This window comes from Rattus norvegicus, chromosome 17 (assembly GCF_036323735.1).
Source record: "Rattus norvegicus strain BN/NHsdMcwi chromosome 17, GRCr8, whole genome shotgun sequence".
Lineage (NCBI taxonomy): Eukaryota > Metazoa > Chordata > Mammalia > Rodentia > Muridae > Rattus > Rattus norvegicus.
Genome location: NC_086035.1, coordinates 90,442,274 through 90,461,268, shown reverse-complemented (window position 1 = coordinate 90,461,268; position 18,995 = coordinate 90,442,274). Strand labels below are relative to the sequence as shown.

The following is an 18,995-nucleotide window of genomic DNA, read 5'->3' as shown; positions in this document are numbered from 1 at the left end:
TAGGTATGGGCCTTGAATTCCTATTCTTTCCAGGACTTTTGTCATGAAGGGGTGTTGAATTTTGTCAAATGCTTTCTCAGCATCTAATGAAATGATCATGTGGTTTTGTTCTTTCAGTTTGTTTATATAATGGATCACGTTGATGGTTTTCTGTATATTATACCATCCCTGCATGCCTGGGATGAAGCCTACTTGATCATGGTGGATGATTGTTTTGATGTGCTCTTGGATTCGGTTTGCCAGAATTTTATTGAGTATTTTTGCATCGATATTCATAAGGGAAATTGGTCTGAAGTTCTCCTTCTTTGTTGTGTCTTTGTGTGCTTTTGGTATAAGAGTAATTATGGCTTCAGAGAAGGAATTCGATAGGGCTCCATCTGTTTCAATTTTGTAGAACAGTTTGGATAATATTGGTATGAGGTCTTCTATGAAGGTCTGATAGAATTCTGCACTAAACCCGTCTGGACCTGGGCTCTTTTTGGTTGGGAGACCTTTAATGACTGCTTCTATTTCCTTAGGAGTTATGGGGTTGTTTAACTGGTTTATCTGTTCCTAATTTAACTTCGATACCTGGTATCTGTCTAGGAAATTGTCCATTTCCTGCAGATTTTCAAGTTTTGTTGAATATAGGCTTTTATAGTAAGATCTGATGATTCTTTTGAATTTCTTCTGAATCTGTAGTTATGTCTCCCTTTTCATTTCTGATTTTGTTAATTTTGAGACACTCTCTGTGTCCTCTCGTTAGTCTGGCTAAGGGTTTATCTATCTTGTTGATTTTCTCAAAGAACCAACTTTTGGTTCTGTTGATTCTTTCTATGGTCCTTTTTATTTCTACTTGTTTGATTTCAGCTCTGAGTTTGATTATTTCCTGCCTTCTACTCCTCCTGGGTGTATTTGCTTCTTTTTGTTCTAGAGCTTTTAGGTGTGCTGTCAAGCTGCTGACATATGCTCTTTCCTGTTTCTTTCTGCAGGCACTCAGAGCTATGAGTTTTCCTCTTTGCACAGCTTTCATTGTGTCCCATAAGTTTGGATATGTTGTACCTCCATTTTCATTAAATTCTAAAAAGTCTTTAATTTCTTTCTTTATTTCTTCCTTGACCAGGTTATGATTGAGTAGAGCATTGTTCAATTTCCACGTATATGTGGGCATTCTTCCCTTGTTGTTATTGAAGACCAGCTTTAGGCCGTGGTGGTCTGATAGCACGCATGGGATTATTTCTATCTCTCTGTACCTGTTGAGGCCCGTTTTTTGACCAATTATATGGTCAATTTTAGAGAATGTACCATGAGGAGCTGAGAAGAAGGTATATCCTTTTGCTTTAGGATAGAATGTTCTATAAATATCTGTTAAGTCCATTTGGCTCATGACTTCTCTTAGTCTGTCTACGTCTCTGTTTAATTTCTGTTTCCATGATCTGTCCATTGATGAGAGTGGGGTGTTGAAATCTCCTACTATTATTGTGTGAGGTGCAATGTGTGTTTTGAGCTTCAGTAAGATTTCTTTTACATATGTAGGTGCCCTTGTATTTGGCACATAGATATTTAGGATTGAGAGTTCATCTTGGTGGATTTTCTCTTTGATGAATATGAAGTGTCCTTCCTTATCTTTTTTGATGACTTTTAGTTGACAATTGATTTCATTTGATATTAGAATGGCTACTCCAGCTTGCTTCTTCTGACCATTTGCTTGGAAAGTTGTTTTCCAGCCTTTCACTCTGAGGTAGTGTCTGTCTTTGTCTCTGAGGTGTGTTTCCTGTAGGCAGCAGAATGCAGGGTCCTTGTTGTGTATCCAGTTTGTTAATCTATGTCTTTTTATTGGGGAGTTGAGGCCATTGATGTTGAGAGATATTAAGGAATAGTGATTATTGCTTCTTGTTATATTCATATTTGGATATGAGGTTATGTTTATGTGCTTTTCTTCTCTTTGTTTTGTTGCCAAGACGATTAGTTTCTTGCTTCTTCTAGGGTATAGCTTGCCTCCTTATGTTGGGCTTTACCATTTAATATCCTTTGTAGTGCTGGATTTGTAGAAAGATATTGTGTAAATTTGGTTTTGTCAAGAAATATCTTGGTTTCTCCATCTATGTTAATTGAGAGTTTTGCAGGATACAGTAACCTGGGCTGGCATTTGTGTTCTCTTAGGGTCTGTATGACATCTGTCCAGGATCTTCTGGCTTTCATAGTCTCTGGCGAAAAATCTGGTGTGATTCTGATATGTCTGCCTTTATATGTTACTTGACCTTTTTCCCTTACTGCTTTTAATATTCTTTCTTTATTTTGTGCGCTTGGTGTTTTGACTATTATGTGACGGGAGGAGTTTCTTTTCTGGTCCAATCTATTTGGAGTTCTGTAGGCTTCTTGTATGCTTATGGGTATCTCTTTCTTTAGGTTAGGGAAGTTTTCTTCTATGATTTTGTTGAAGATATTTACTGGTCCTTTGAGCTGGGAGTCTTCACTCTCTTCTACACCTATTATCCTTAGGCTTGATCTTCTCATTGAGTCCTGGATTTCCGGTATGTTTTGGACCAGTAGCTTTTTCTGCTTTACATTATCTTTGACAGTTGAGTCGATGATTTCTATGGAATCTTCTGCTCCTGAGATTCTCTCTTCCATCTCTTGTATTCTGTTGGTGAAGCTCGTATCTACAGCTCCTTGTCTCTTCTTTTGGTTTTCTATATCCAGGGTTGTTTCCATGTGTTCTTTCTTGATTGCTTCTATTTCCATTTTTAATTCCTTCAACTGTTTGTGTTTCCTGGAATTCTTTTAGGGATTTTTGTGACTCCTGTCTATGGGCTTCTACTTGTTTATTTATGTTTTCCTGTGTTTCTCTAAGGGAGTTCTTCACGTCTTTCTTGAAGTCCTCCAGCATCCTGATCAAATATGATTTTGAAACTAGATCTTGCTTTTCTGGTGTGTTTGGATATTCCGTGTTTGCTTTGGTGGGAGAATTGGGCTCCGATGATGCCATGTAGTCTTGGTTTCTGTTGCTTGGGTTCCTGTGCTTGCCTCTCGCCATCAGATTATCTCTAGTGTTACTTTGTTCTGCTATTTCTGACAGTGGCTAGACTGTCCTATAAGCCTGTGTGTCAGGAGTGCTGTAGACCTGTTTTCCTGTTTTCTTTCAGCCAGTTATGGGGACAGAGTGTTCTGCTTTCGGGCATGTAGTTTTTCCTCTCTACAGGTCTTCAGCTGTTTCTGTGGGCCTGTGTCTTGAGTTCACCAGGCAGGTCACTTGCAGCAGAAAAGTTGGTCTTACCTGTGGTCCCGAGGCTCAAGTTTGCTCATGGGCTTTTGCTTATGAGCTCCGTGGGGGTAACAACCAGGAAGATCTGCGCTGCCCTTTCCGGGAGCTTCTGTGCACCAGGGTTCCAGATGGCGTTTGGTGTTTTCCTCTGGAATCAGTAATATGTGCAGAGTGCAGTCTCTTCTGGTTTCCCAGGCGTGTCTGCCTCTCTGAAGGTTTAGCTCTCTCCCCCACGGGATTTGGGTGCAGAGAACTGTTTATCTGGTCGGTCCCTTCAGGTTCCGGCAAAGTCTCCATCACTATTGATTTTTAATAGAGCTTAAATCAAATTGACCATGAGATTCTACCTCTCAAACCAATAAGAATGGCTAAGATCAACAACTCAAGTGGCAGCACTTGCTGGCAAGGATGTGGAAAAAGAGGAGCACTCCTTCACTGCTGGTCAAATTGAAAACTGGTATAACCATTCTGAAAATCAATTTGTTGACTCCTCAGAAAATTGGAAATAGTTCTACCTGAAGACCCAGCTATACCACTCTTCGAAATATACCCAAAAGACTCCCTGTCATACCACAAGGTCACCTGCTCCGCCATATTCACAGCAGCATTAATTGTAATAGCCAGAAGCTGGAAACAACCCAGATGTCCCTCAACTAAAGAATGGACACAATAATGTGATTCATTTACACATTGGAATGCTATTCAGTTATTAAAATGAAAACATCGTGAATTTTGCAGGAAAATGGATGGAACTAGAAAATATACTGAATGAGGTAACTCAAACCCAAAAGGACATGCATTGTATGTCCTCACTGATAAGTGGATATTAGTCAAAAAGTATGTAATACTTAGGGTACAACCTACAGACCTAAAGTTGTAACAAGGAGAAATGCCCAAATGAGGAGGCTTCAATCCTACTTGGAAGAGGGAAAGAAATAATCATGGAAAGCAGAGGGAGTAGAGGATCTGCGTGGAGGAAAACAGGATCAGATATTGGGGGAGGGATAGGAGAGAAGCCCAGAGGGTCAAAAGAATGAATGGAAATTAATAGCCTTGCTGAATGGGAGGTGGGGGTACCCTGTAGAAAGTACCAGAGACCCAGTGGGTGAGACACTCTTAGGATTCATTGGGGGTGACCTTAGCCACTAGGGAAAGGAAACTTCAAGAGTGTCACCTCCAGTAGATAGACATGAAATCAAGTGGATAGCATTACTAACCCACAGTCAAAATTCCTGACCCAGAATTTTTCCTGTCTAATAGAACTTTGGGGACAAAAATGGAGAAGAGACTGAAGGAAAGGAAGTCCAAGAACCAACACAAATTGGAATCCTTATCAGGGGATAACCAAGACCTGACATTACTATGCTATGATATACTTACAGACAGGAGCCAGGCATGGCTGTCCTCTGAGAGGCCCTACCAGCAGCTTACAGACACAGAAGCAGACACATACACCCAACGACTAGACAGAGGTCAGGGAGCCCTACAGTTTAATTAAGGGAAGGATTAAAGAACTTGAAAGCAAGAGTGACAATATAGGAAGACCACCATTCTCAACTGACTTAGACCCTTGGGAGCTCCAAAACCATGAGCCACCCACCAACAGCATAGAAGGGATGGTCTGAGGCTCTTGGGCACATATGGAGGGGGTCTGCCTGGTCTAACCTAGGTGGGTAAAGATGTGCTTAATCCTTGAAAGACATGATACCACAGAGAAAGGGGAGGTCTTTGTGGAGGGAACACCCTCTTGGAGGCAAGATGAAGGAGGAATGGGATGAGGAAGTGTGGAAGGGGGAATTATTAAGGGAAATTATTGGAATGTAAATAAATAGTTATTTAAATTAAATACTTCACAACTCATCTAGTAATGTCATTATGAGTTCCCTTGAATGGGTTCACTATCAGATTGTAAGTTTCAATTTTCACACAGATTGCTTCATTCAAATAGATCAGGGTATTGCTTAGGGATCTGTAAGCTAAGAAGTTATTAGTGATGGTGATGGTGATGGCAATGATACTGCCATGTTGTTAGTCTTAGTAAGCTCAGGCTATGTTCAGCTCAAAAGACTACTGCTGTGTGTATGGGGAAGGTGAGTGGGGGTTGGGGAATGAATAAGAACAAATATGAGAGACACATAGTAATGCTATAATGAACTCCATTGTGTACTAACCTAAAAAAAACAATAAAAATAAAGACTTCCCCTTCCACAGAGTTGTATAATCTTGCAGACCTTGCACAGAACATCTTCCAGCAGTGTAAATGGTGTCTTGACTTATGCATTTTTCCTATCTTTTTGGTAAATTCATTTGTAACCAGTGGCCCTCACAGTAGCTTGTTGCCCATTTGGGTGGCCCAGATGAGCCATCACTAAAGAGGCCATTGTCAGGGAAAAGACAAATGACCATAATTCTACAGCAGAGATAAACTCAGTCTCTTACTTGTTTTCAAACTGCTGTTTTTGGTGATTTGCTCCTAGAAATCAAACTTTAATACATAACAACATATGCAGGAGACTAACAACAGTGTCTAAGATCACCAGTTACAAAAAGATACCTGTAATGGAGCAAATGAGGATATGGGGTGGGACAGAAAATCTTTGGGCCCTTCTGCCCTACAAATACAAAATACTAACCTAGTCTCAATTTCCTCCAGTTTGTCTCAGACTTCTCTTTAGGGATGCAATCTCCAGGATCTATATCTCTGCAAGGGAACAGGAGGTCTTTCTTTTCCTCCCCTCCCAAGCTCTCTCTGTTGTAAGCACAGAATTAAATAAATTATTTTGATTTAAAAATTATTTGTTGTGTATCAACAATCACATATCCAAGCATGATTAGGAGGCTAAAACTGAAAGACAGTAGGCTTGAGAATACACTAAAAACAGTCCACGGTCAAAAGCAAACAAAAGTATCTGTGGACATGAATGTTTTGCTGGCATGTGAATCACTGCAGTTGTTGGGGACCCATGAGGTTCTGAGTCTGGTTATATCATTAAGTACAAAGAATTGTTGATTGTCATGACAATGTAAGATGTACCAGTTTGAAGTAATATTTGACCAAAATATGAAGTGAGCCAATTTTACCTGAGATGAAATTGTAGAACATTTTCAAGACTTGATATCAGAGAAGGAAGAATAGCTCAGTAGTGAAGCTTGGATATTTTGTAGGAATCGCCAGCCAAAAAGGAAAAAGAGTACTGCCAGTTAGAATTCTACATGCGAAGAATGAGTATGACTCACAGGGCTAGGTATGAAAATCACAAACTTCCTAAGGATCATTTTATTATGCAACTTAAAATATTAATAATAACAAATAAGGAATGGGTATAGCTACCTAGAATTGAGTGTGTAAACCCAAATTTGAAATATGCACATGAACATGAATGTCATAGCCAATGATCACAGCACAGATACTAAGAGTCAGTGATCAATCCTCCATGACAGTAACAGAAGCAATAAGGTTTGATGTTATGGAGAAAACTCACTTAATAAAGATGATGATAAAATCTGGTGATGATATGATGGTGAGGTTTGATGTTATGGAGAAAACTCACTTAATAAAGGGGATGATAACAATTTCTCCTTAGATTCAGACAAAATATAGTAGAAGAGAACTTTACAATAAAAAGATTCAAAGAGACACACTAAGGGCCAGAGATAATCAACTCAGTACTGGCTCTAGGGATGTCATACTATATCTGAACTTCGAATCCTTTACTATCAATTTAGACAGCTAGCTGTTGCACATTATTACAACATTTGCATTCCCAGCTGAAATAGCCATATCTATCGGACTCTAGGACCTGTGTTCTTGATTCACCCTTAAATTTTCATGAGCAACAGCATAGTGTCTCATGCAGGGCATGGAGCAGAAATCACATTATGGAGCTGTGTCTTACACATGGACAAAAGGACATTTTTAAATCCTTCTTATGAGTCCAGCATGATCGAAGTAACCCAAGAAAGTTGCAAGTGTCACAGACCTCCTTTTTTCTTGAAAATATTAAGAGAAATATGCCTTCACAATCTTTTAGAACCCATCTTTGTTTACAACCCATCTTTGTTTACACAAGAATTCATTGTGCTCTTACAAAGAGATACATTACCTGAATTTTGCAATAATAACTGATGAGAATTGCATGTACTACAACATATTTAACAAGTTCACATTCATTCAAGGTTTGTTTGAAGTGGAGCAAGTCTATGCCTTGGAAATTCTTAGACTGTTATCATGCCTTAAGAAAATATGACAAAGTTATGATGAAAACTCAGCTACTTCTCATTTTTAAAGCATACAATAATGTTATTAATACCTTGCCCTTTTATGTTGTAATTTCAGTGCAATACTGTCCTACACTCCTTTAGATTTGCTCCTGTGTGGTTTACTTATTATGCATAAAGCAGGAAGCCAAGAAAAACAAATGAAGCATGGGGCCTCTCTACACAAATATGATCTGCTTTCTGTGTATAAGAAATCCATGAAAAGACCACCAAAACTTTATGGCAAGAGCACTGGTTGAAATGAACATTAAATAGTAGAGCTACACAATAAAAATGAAACCACAACAGATTTACAATCCGTATAACTGCACTTTTTACTTTGCCTAGTTATGCTATCTCAAAAATAAATATTATTACCATAAATAGAATCTCCACTAAACAGTCCCTTAACAATAAAAATGTGTCAGGGCACACTTACCGTGTGCTGCTAAAGTCAGTGATGTTTCTATGGAAATTCCAGACTAAGAAATGTGTCAAACAAAATGTGAGGGAGAGAGATGAATATGTTGGTGCATAATTTGATGAGTTTCTGCTTCTGCTGCCATTCAGAGGGACTTCTTCACTTAAATATTTTCTGAGTTACATGATGGAACCTTTGTCCTGAAGGATAATTGCATAAGATTTGCTGTCTTATGTACAAATTTATTTAAAACTGTTAACAAAACGAATGAGTTTTGTGTGCTTTTGTATACATGCATGAATGCACATGTGTGTGCGTGCATGTCTGTGTTTCTTGTGGTTTTTCATGGATGTTAGAGTTTGGGGTGATATTTTTGGTTTATCTGTTTGCTTTGTTTTATTTTGGTATGTTTGTTTATTTGTTGCACCATTTGTTTTCTAAAGAGAGAAAGTTTGGATTTGGTCAGAGGTGGGAAGGATTTGGGAAGAGATAGGGAGGAGAAAACCAGGATTAAAATATAGTGCATAAAAATTTATTTTCAATTAAAAAGAAGAAATGTACTCTTTTTCTTATAAAGTGTCTTTAGAAATTACTCAGCTATTTTTGAAGTTACATATATAGCTCAGAATTATCCTTCTTTCTTCAGAAAATAAAATCTACAATATAAAATAAAGTGGTATAAGGAAAATGAGAAATTAAGGCTTACTTTCATTTAAGAAGATGTCAAATTTGATCTTTAAAGCATATTTTCATATTTTTAAATTTTGTAATTCATGTGTTCAAACATATCTTAAATTCAGCTGTGCACCTGTAGTTAAAAGTTTAACTTTCAGGAAGGGACAGGAGGGAGAGGGAGAGAAGCCAGGGCAGGTGACGTTAAGATTCCGCTCTGTGTATTTACAGGTTGTTACTAATGTTCTTAAGGCATGGATGGCACTGGGCTAAGTGGAACTGGCACTTAGGTGGGCAATTATATCTTACCAATTGCGTCAAAGATTATTGTGTGTTCTTTTTTGTGACGGTTTGAGTGTACGAAAGTGTGTGGGGACTGGAGACACTGGGCCGAGGTGGAGTTGGGATGTGCTTCAGCCAAGATATCTAGCAGATATCTTGGAGCACTGAGGTGTCAGACCTAGCGAGGTAAAAGACAACCTTATTTTTTTATTTTTTATATTTTACAACAGACGGTGAACCAACCTGTGGGCTAGAATCCACTAGCAATCCTAAGAATTGAGAGAAAGTTTTATTTTCTAAGTAAGAGGAGGCCGGCACCATGTTAAGTCATGTGATCTCTCAAGCACGTGGAATTTAAACAAAGAAACAGGGAAGCAGCACAGGTGGGCAGGCCATAAGTCCCCTGCTGTGTAATAAGTAATGGCAGATCAGAGAGTTAGAGATTAAAAGCTGCTTTTTAAAGAAAGTTGTTTAGAAAGTCTTTCAGAATACTCATATTCCTTCTAACGTGGGCTCCATGGGAATTTTGGGTTGAAATCCTAGTTAGACAAGCTACTTCTTAATGACAGGTATCATTAAAAGGTGATTAAGTTTGTTTTTAGGAAGAAGAGAATAAAGAGATACCTGAATCACATGGGAATTTTCACCCATGGTTCAGAACTTAGATAGAGAAAAATTAGTCACTAACTCCAAGTAGAGTTGTGATAACTGTCTGTAACACTAAGCAGAGTAAATGCAGCCATATATTATAGAAGTTATTAAGGTTAAAGAAAAATCTGTGGCTCCGGGTAGAGAACTTAACAGATTGATATATTTGGGCTAAATTCCTGGTTTGATAAGTTGTTTATTGGTATTAGAATGGATAGAAAGTGTTTAAGTTTGTTTTAAGGAGAGTAAAGAGATTACCTGAATCACGTGGGGATTTTCACCCACAGTTCAGACCTTAGATAGGGAAAAATTAGTCAGTAACTCCAAGTAGAGAGTTGTGATAAATGTCTGTAACACAAGGCAGAGTGAATGCAGACATATATGATAGAAGTATTAAGGGTAAATAAAAATCTGTGGCTCCAAGTAGAGCTTAACAGATGGATATATATATATACATATATATATACATATATATATATTATTAAGGTTAAAGAAAAATCTGTGGCTCTGGGTACAGAGCTTAACAGATTGAGATATTTTGGGCAAAAGTCCTGGTTTGATATGTTGCTTATTGATATTGGAATTGATAGAAGGTATTGGGTTTGTTTATGAATCACCCCGCCAAAGGCAATATGGCTTGTCGATACTGGCAAGCGAGGGTTTGTGGTTACTTTTGAACAAGAAGCTCAGATTCTCTTAACGTGGGCTCCACGGGAATTTTGGGTTCATATCCTGATATCATAGAGTACAAAAGCCTATCAAGTTCATTGTTTAGCTTACTTCCTTTTCTTAAAAAATTGTTTAATCTTCATAATGGGTGTGACTTTGAGTTTTATGGTTATATTACTACTCTGGGAGTAAATGCAAGATACAAGCTTTTCTGGTTACAGACTAAGGAACAAAGTATTTTGGGAAAAAGATTTTGCCTTTGTGTTTTTAAAAAGTGTGATTAGGCTCTGGAAACCTCAACGAGTCATACTGATCAGATTTGATAGAAGTAGACTGCCTGAAAAAATTGATTCAAGGGAAGCAAACAAAAAGATATCTGGATTCTAAACTTTTGTCTTGAGACAGTGTGCCTACTTGGATTCCTGGTCTCAAGGACTTGCAGTTGGGTCCAATCAGGACACATCGGCTACAGCATTTGCCTCATTCTTCCTACCCCTTACTGCCAAGGTTATCTCAACGCCCATGTACAGCTTGAAGAAGTTATAGAGGAGTCATCACTCCAATTCCCTGGACCTTTGGGAGGCTGAAAGTGGTTATTTTAAAGTTATTGGTTGTAATTTAACAGGGAGGAATTAGCTAGATTGAGTTATACAGTCATAATCTCATTTGGTAACTAAGCTAAAATCGTATCTCTGCTTTGGTATAGAATTTTTTGGACAAAGTTTAATAGTACAAGGTTTAGAACCAGTCCTTCTATTGATGTCATTACAAACTTCTGAGTTGATTACACATGTGAGTTAAGGGCCAAGTAGCAAATATATTGCTGACTTTGTGAGAGTACTTTCAAGATAATATTAAGATATAAAGATAACAGTCCAGATTGTCTTGTATAGATAGGTAGTTTTCAAAAATATCAGAAATCCATAAAATTTGAGATTTAAAGTTATTTATCCTAACAGTTCCCCTTTGGCAGAGTTAATGAAGAATGTGAACATCCCTACCTCCAGCTGAGGCAATACTTTGTGGCTAGGCAGCCACTGGACAAAACTGCCTGTTTCATCTGCAGACTAATGCTGTCCAGAAAAGGATGAATTATGTAGAATAGTTGACTGATAAACTCTGCCAAGACAGGATGATCAGTCCTTCAAAAAGTCCTTCAAAATCTGTGTTTCAACAGTCTGTCAGTTAATTTTGGGCCAGAAGGCTGAAGACTTGCACCACATGTTGCTAACAGGGGACTGTGCTAGTGGAGATTTGTCTCTACAACCTCTCAGTTCTGGAAGTTGTGTTAGGCTTCCTATGTGTATAGATATTTGGTCATTCTCAGATTTCTGATGAGGTGGAAGACTGATTATAGTCTCATAGCCTATCAGGCTGTTTAACTCTAAAATTACATATTTTATTAGATAGTTATCAGATAGTATACAAGGTAGCCAAGATATAATATAGATTTTAAGCCTTTCTTAAGCTGGAATGGATAACTAAATGTTCTGTTTAACTGATAAAGTGATGGACTGGGTATTGAGTATATCATATGTTTTATAAATTGTAGAATGGTAATAATTGTACTCAGTTTATATATATAAGTGAAAAGGCCTTTTGACTGGACAAAAAGGGGGAAATTTTGTGGTTTGCCCTGGAGTTATCTGTATTTTGATGCTAATTCCACTGCCCCAAGGACAGCTGCCTAGTCACATACTCAGGACTCAGGTGACTTCACCAGAACCACCTCCCCATTGAATTTGTAAAGTACAGGTGAGGGGCAGGTACAGGATAGAAGGAGGCCTGTCATTGGAGGAGAAGGAAGGATGGGCGGGAGAGAAGTTTGAAGGAAGAGGAGGAGACTGGAACAGAAAGGAGGAAGACAGGAGAGAGAGAGAGAAGTCATGCAGGTGATGGCTGTGTGTATTTACAGGTTGTTATTAATGCTCTTACGGCATGGATGGTACTGGGCTTTGTATGTTTAGGTGGGCAGTTATATCTTACCAATTGGGTCCAAAAAAAAAAAAGAAAGAAAAGAGTTTAACTTTCAAACTTTTACTGAAAATAACAGATATTGACCAAAGAGTTTATTAATAAAACCACTAAAAATTTAGGGCCAAGACAAAATAGTGTTGCTAAAAGCTAAAAATGAATGTAATTAGATTACGCCTTAAGTTATTTAAAGGTGCATGTCACACCTCCTCTGTTATAGTCAGAAGACAACATGGAGGTGCTCTCCTCACACTACGTTGGGTTCAGGGAGTGAATGCTCTTGCTATTCTGTGGCAAAAACCTCTAACCACTATACCTTCTCTACAAGCTCTAAAAATCTAATTCAGTTGCCAGTTGGAAGCAAATTTAAAATATTTCAATTTTGTTCCATTTACTGACTCAGGTTAACAAGGGAGCATGTCTGGAAAATGAGAATTTTGAGTCAGCTATACAATTCAGTGGTTCATCAAAATTAAAATACAATACTATTAGAAACCTGAAACACTATAGAGAAGCAAAACCATAACTAACATTAATAAGCTATCCCACCAAGCTTTCCGTTTCGACATTGGACTGATATCATGGCCCTCACTACATGCTCCTGTTCTGTTGAGTCCAAGATCATTCTGAAGGCTTCTGTCATAAGCTCCCCCTGAGCCAGATTTGGTGTGAGTTTGGACTTGTGACTGTCTGTTCCTCCTTTTCGAAATGACAACCTTGGAGTTGGTGTGCTGAACTTTCACACGAGTGCCGGAAATACTGCATAGGAAAATAGTTCATATCACATTCTTTTCCTAAATGACACCCAAACTTGAATTTTAACAATTGCTTTAAGAATAGATGGGATTTCCCATTACATAATCTTTTACCAGTCAAAATATTTCAGAAAAAAACTATTATAATTTTGAGTTTAAATTAGTACAATTAGTTCTGACAATTCAAAGGTGATTTTTTTTCCACGAGTCATATACTTTTTATTAGATAACATTGAAAAAAATGATTTTAGTATTTATAGATGTACATAAAAATTTTAGAAAACTTAACATGATTATATTATTTATAACTTAAGTGAAAACAATGATACATGTTATATATTTTATTTTTTATTAAAAAACATGGCAAACTGATCATAATTTTCACTTCCCTAAATTTCTCCTAGGTCTTATCAGCTCCCTACAAAGGCAACTACATGCCTTTTCTTTCTATTTCTTTGTGAAAGGCAAGAAACAAAACAGACTGAGAAACATATGTACACACATTCACAAAATCAGAAACCAAAAAAATACAAGCAAAAATACAAGTAAGAAAAAAGTGTCTAAACAGACTGAGCAGCCTAATATCCCAGATAGACCTCCATTCTCTTGCCGCCTCTCTGCCCAACTTCATCAGATCTGCTGAGCCTGAAACAGACAGGTAAAGTTCCCTCCCCCCACCCATCTTCCTTGCTTTCTAAGTCCTCTGGAGTAAGCCCAGCTGCACTGAGCAGCCTGTTATCCCAAGGGAACATCCATTCTCCCCCAATCTCTCTGCCCACCTTCATCAGATCTGCAGCTGCTTAACCACACAGACCTGCAGATCTGGAACCATACAATCCAAGGATATTGATCAGAGGTCTGCCACACCAGGATTATTGGATTTAACCCCCCCCCCAATACCTACTATAAAAGATTCATCAAGGGACCAAAGCCATACACATAGATAAAAGCCAGATGGATAGGACATAATTAACAAAAGCCAGGCCAGGCCAATATGACAAGCACAGATACCCTTCTACAGCAAGCCACAAATATCTTACCACAAATGAAGCACAAGAAAATGACCTTTGATTCAATATTATAAAGATGACAGAGTCCTTTAAAGAGGAAATGAATAAATTCAGTAAAGAAATGTAGAAAGAGGTGGCTCATGGGTTAAGAGCACTGGTTGCTCTTCCAGAGTTCCTGAGTTCAAATCCCAGCAACCACATGGTGGCTCACAACCATCTGTAATGGGATCTGATGCCCTCTTCTGGTATACAGTATACTCATATAAATGAAATAAATCTTTTTAAAAAAAATATAGGAAAATACAAACAGGTAGAGGTGTTTAAAGAGGAAACAAACCTTTTAAAAAATATACAGGAAAATACTATTAAACAGGTGAAAGAAATAAAACTGTGATGTCCTAAACATGGAAATAGAAGCAATGAATAAAACATGAACTGTCAGAATCCTAGAGGTGGAAATCTTAGAGAAAAGAACAGGAACAACAGAGGCAACCATGAGCAACAGAATACAGGGGATAGAAGAAATAATCTCAGGCATAGAAGATATAGAAGAAATACAGCAGTCAATGAAAATGTTAAATCTAAAAATTTCCTGACACAAAACATCCTGGAAATCTGGGAAACCATGAAAAGACCTAACTTAAAAGTAATAGTAATAGAAGAAGGGGGAAAGTCTCACTTCCAAGGCCTAGAAAATATTTTGAACAAAACTACAGAAAACTTTACCAACCAAAAGTAGAAGATGCCTATAAAGATAGAGCAGGCTCATAGAACACCAATTATACTGCAACAGAAATGAAAACTCGACTGCCACATAACAATTAAAACACAAAATCTATAGAACAAATACGGAATATTAAAACAGCATGGGAAAATGCATGTGTTAATAATGGCAGACTTCAACACCTGAATCTCAGGAATGGAAAGGTCATCAAGACAGAAATTAAACATAGAAATCATGAAATTAACAAATAATAGGATAAAATGGATCTAACTGACATCTATAGAATCTTTCACCAAAACACAAGAGAATATATTTTATTCCCAGCACTTCATGGAACCTTCTCCAAAATTAATGATATAATCAGGCACAAAGCAAGCCTCAACAGATCAAAGAAGATTGAATTAACCCCTTGCAATTTATAAGATCCCTATGGATTAAGGCTGGATTTCAATAACAGAAGAACACCCAAATATTCATGGAAAGTGAACAACTGCCTTCTCAATTATCACTTGGTTAGGGAAGAACTAAAAAAAAAAAAAAAGAAAGAAAGAAAGAAAGAAAGAAAGAAAGAAAGAAAGAAAGAAAAAAAAAGAAATTAAACACTTTTCAGAACTCAGTAAAAAGGAAGGCACAACAAACCCAAACATATGTGACACAATGAAAGCAGTGCTAAGAGGAAAACTCATAACTCTAAGTGTCTTTATTAAAAAAAAATGGAGACACCACATACTAACATCTTAATGGCACACCTGAAAGTTCAAGGAAAAAAAGGAAGTAAATACACCAAAGAGGAGTGAACAGCAGGAAATAATCAAATCCAGGGCTGAAGTAAATCAATTAAAAACAAAGAGAACAATACAATGATTCAACAAAACCTAGAGCTGTTTCTTTGAGAATATCAACAAGATAAACAAACCCTTAGAAAAGGACCTAAAAGGCAGACAGACAATTCCCAAATTAAAAAAAAAATCCCTCATAAAAATGGCAACATAACAACAGAAACTGAGGAAATTAAAAAATCATGAAGTGGAGAAACCAAGATATTCCATGACAAAACCAAATTTACACAATATCTTTCTACGAATCCAGCACTACAAAGGATAATAAATGGTAAAGCCCAACATAAGGAGGCAAGCTATACCCTAGAAGAAGCAAGAAACTAATCGTCTTGGCAACAAAACAAAGAGAATGAAAGCACACAAACATAACCTCACATCAAATATGAATATAACGGGAAGCAATAATCACTATTCCTTAATATCTCTCAATATCAATGGCCTCAACTCCCCAATAAAAAGACATAGATTAACAAACTGGATACGCAACGAGGACCCTGCATTCTGCTGCCTACAGGAAACACACCTCAGAGACAAAGACAGACACTATCTCAGAGTGAAAGGCTGGAAAACAACTTTCCAAGCAAATGGTCAGAAGAAGCAAGCTGGAGTAGCCATTCTAATATCAAATAAAATCAATTTCCAACTAAAAGTCATCAAAAAAGATAAGGAAGGACACTTCATATTCATCAAAGGAAAAATCAACCAAGATGAACTCTCAATCCTAAATATCTATGCCCCAAATACAAGGGCACCTACATATGTAAAAGAAACCTTACTAAAGCTCAAAACACACATTGCACCTCACACAATAATAGTGGGAGATTTCAACACCCCACTCTCATCAATGGACAGATCATGGAAACAGAAATTAAACAGTGATGTAGACAGACTAAGAGAAGTCATGAGCCAAATGGACTTAACGGATATTTATAGAACATTCTATCCTAAAGCAAAAGGATATACCTTCTTCTCAGCTCCTCATGGTACTTTCTCCAAAATTGACCATATAATTGGTCAAAAAACGGGCCTCAACAGGTACAGAAAGATAGAAATAATCCCATGCGTGCTATCGGACCACCACGGCCTAAAACTGGTCTTCAATAACAATAAGGGAAGAATGCCCACATATACGTGGAAATTGAACAATGCTCTACTCAATGATAACCTGGTCAAGGAAGAAATAAAGAAAGAAATTAAAAACTTTTTAGAATTTAATGAAAATGAAGATACAACATACTCAAACTTATGGGACACAATGAAAGCTGTGCTAAGAGGAAAACTCATAGCGCTGAGTGCCTGCAGAAAGAAACAGGAAAGAGCATATGTCAGCAGCTTGACAGCACACCTAAAAGCTCTAGAACAAAAAGAAGCAAATACACCCAGGAGGAGTAGAAGGCAGGAAATAATCAAACTCAGAGCTGAAATCAACCAAGTAGAAACAAAAAGGACCATAGAAAGAATCAACAGAACCAAAAGTTGGTTCTTTGAGAAAATCAACAAGATAGATAAACCCTTAGCCAGACTAACGAGAGGACACAGAGAGTGTGTCCAAATTAACAAAATCAGAAATGAAAAGGGAGACATAACTACAGATTCGGAGGAAATTCAAAAAATCATCAGATCTTACTATAAAAACCTATATTCAACAAAATTTGAAAATCTTCAGGAAATGGACAATTTCCTAGACAGATACCAGGTATCGAAGTTAAATCAGGAACAGATAAACCAGTTAAACAACCCCATAACTCCTAAGGAAATAGAAGCAGTCATTAAAGGTCTCCCAACCAAAAAGAGCCCAGGTCCAGACGGGTTTAGTGCAGAATTCTATCAAACCTTCATAGAAGACCTCGTACCAATATTATCCAAACTATTCCACAAAATTGAAACAGATGGAGCCCTACCGAATTCCTTCTATGAAGCCACAATTACTCTTATACCTAAACCACACAAAGACACAACAAAGAAAGAGAACTTCAGACCAATTTCCCTTATGAATATCGACGCAAAAATACTCAATAAAATTCTGGCAAACCGAATTCAAGAGCACATCAAAACAATCATCCACCATGATCAAGTAGGCTTCATCCCAGGCATGCAGGGATGGTTTAATATACGGAAAACCATCAACGTGATCCATTATATAAACAAACTGAAAGAACAGAACCACATGATCATTTCATTAGATGCTGAGAAAGCATTTGACAAAATTCAACACCCCTTCATGATAAAAGTCCTGGAAAGAATAGGAATTCAAGGCCCATACCTAAACATAGTAAAAGCCATATACAGCAAACCAGTTGCTAACATTAAACTAAATGGAGAGAAACTTGAAGCAATCCCACTAAAATCAGGGACTAGACAAGGCTGCCCACTCTCTCCCTACTTATTCTATATAGTTCTTGAAGTTCTAGCCAGAGCAATCAGACAACAAAAGGAGATCAAAGGGATACAGATCGGAAAAGAAGAGGTCAAAATATCACTATTTGCAGATGACATGATAGTATATTTAAGTGATCCCAAAAGTTCCACCAGAGAACTACTAAAGCTGATAAACAACTTCAGCAAAGTGGCTGGGTATAAAATTAACTCAAATAAATCAGTTGCCTTCCTCTATACAAAAGAGAAACAAGCCGAGAAAGAAATTAGGGAAACGACACCCTTCATAATAGACCCAAATAATATAAAGTACCTCGGTGTGACTTTAACCAAGCAAGTAAAAGATCTGTACAATAAGAACTTCAAGACACTGAGGAAAGAAATTGAAGAAGACCTCAGAAGATGGAAAGATCTCCCATGCTCATGGATTGGCAGGATTAATATGGTAAAAATGGCCATTTTACCAAAAGCAATCTACAGATTCAATGCAATCCCCATCAAAATACCAATCCAATTCTTCAAAGAGTTAGACAGAACAATTTGCAAATTCATCTGGAATAACAAAAAACCCAGGATAGCTAAAGCTATCCTCAACAATAAAAGGACTTCAGGGGGAATCACTATCCCTGAACTCAAGCAGTATTACAGAGCAATAGTGATAAAAACTGCATGGTATTGGTACAGAGACAGACAGATAGACCAATGGAATAGAATTGAAGACCCAGAAATGAACCCACACACCTATGGTCACTTGATTTTTGACAAAGGAGCCAAAACCATCCAATGGAAAAAAGATAGCATTTTCAGCAAATGGTGCTGGTTCAACTGGAGGGCAACATGTAGAAGAATGCAGATCGATCCATCCTTATCACCCTGTACAAAGCTTAAGTCCAAGTGGATCAAGGACCTCCACATCAAACCAGACACACTCAAACTAATAGAAGAAAAACTAGGGAAGCATCTGGAACACATGGGCACTGGAAAAAATTTCCTGAACAAAACACCAATGGCTTATGCTCTAAGATCAAGAATCGACAAATGGGATCTCATAAAACTGCAAAGCTTCTGTAAGGCAAAGGACACTGTGGTTAGGACAAAACGGCAACCAACAGATTGGGAAAAGA

The 18,995-nt window shown here is 37.6% G+C and overlaps 1 protein-coding gene across 18 annotated transcripts in view; it reads right to left on the bottom strand.

The window, feature by feature from the left end:
• Positions 1 to 18,995, bottom strand: part of LOC102549174 (ankyrin repeat domain-containing protein 26-like) — a 246,026-nt gene that overhangs the window by 160,949 nt on the left and 66,082 nt on the right. For 2 of the 18 annotated variants that reach the window (XM_063276820.1, XM_063276817.1), the window contains exon 13: positions 6,326 to 12,926. The exons of 9 other annotated variants lie outside the window; for them this stretch is intronic. In XM_063276820.1, the coding sequence (XP_063132890.1) occupies positions 12,656 to 12,926 (271 nt within the window). In that variant the 3' untranslated portion in view covers positions 6,326 to 12,655. Of the gene's footprint in view, positions 1 to 5,877; positions 5,994 to 6,325; positions 12,927 to 18,995 lie in introns of all 18 variants that reach the window. 7 more of the 18 variants (XM_063276822.1, XM_063276823.1, XM_039096176.2 and 4 more) reach the window with 7 other exon arrangements.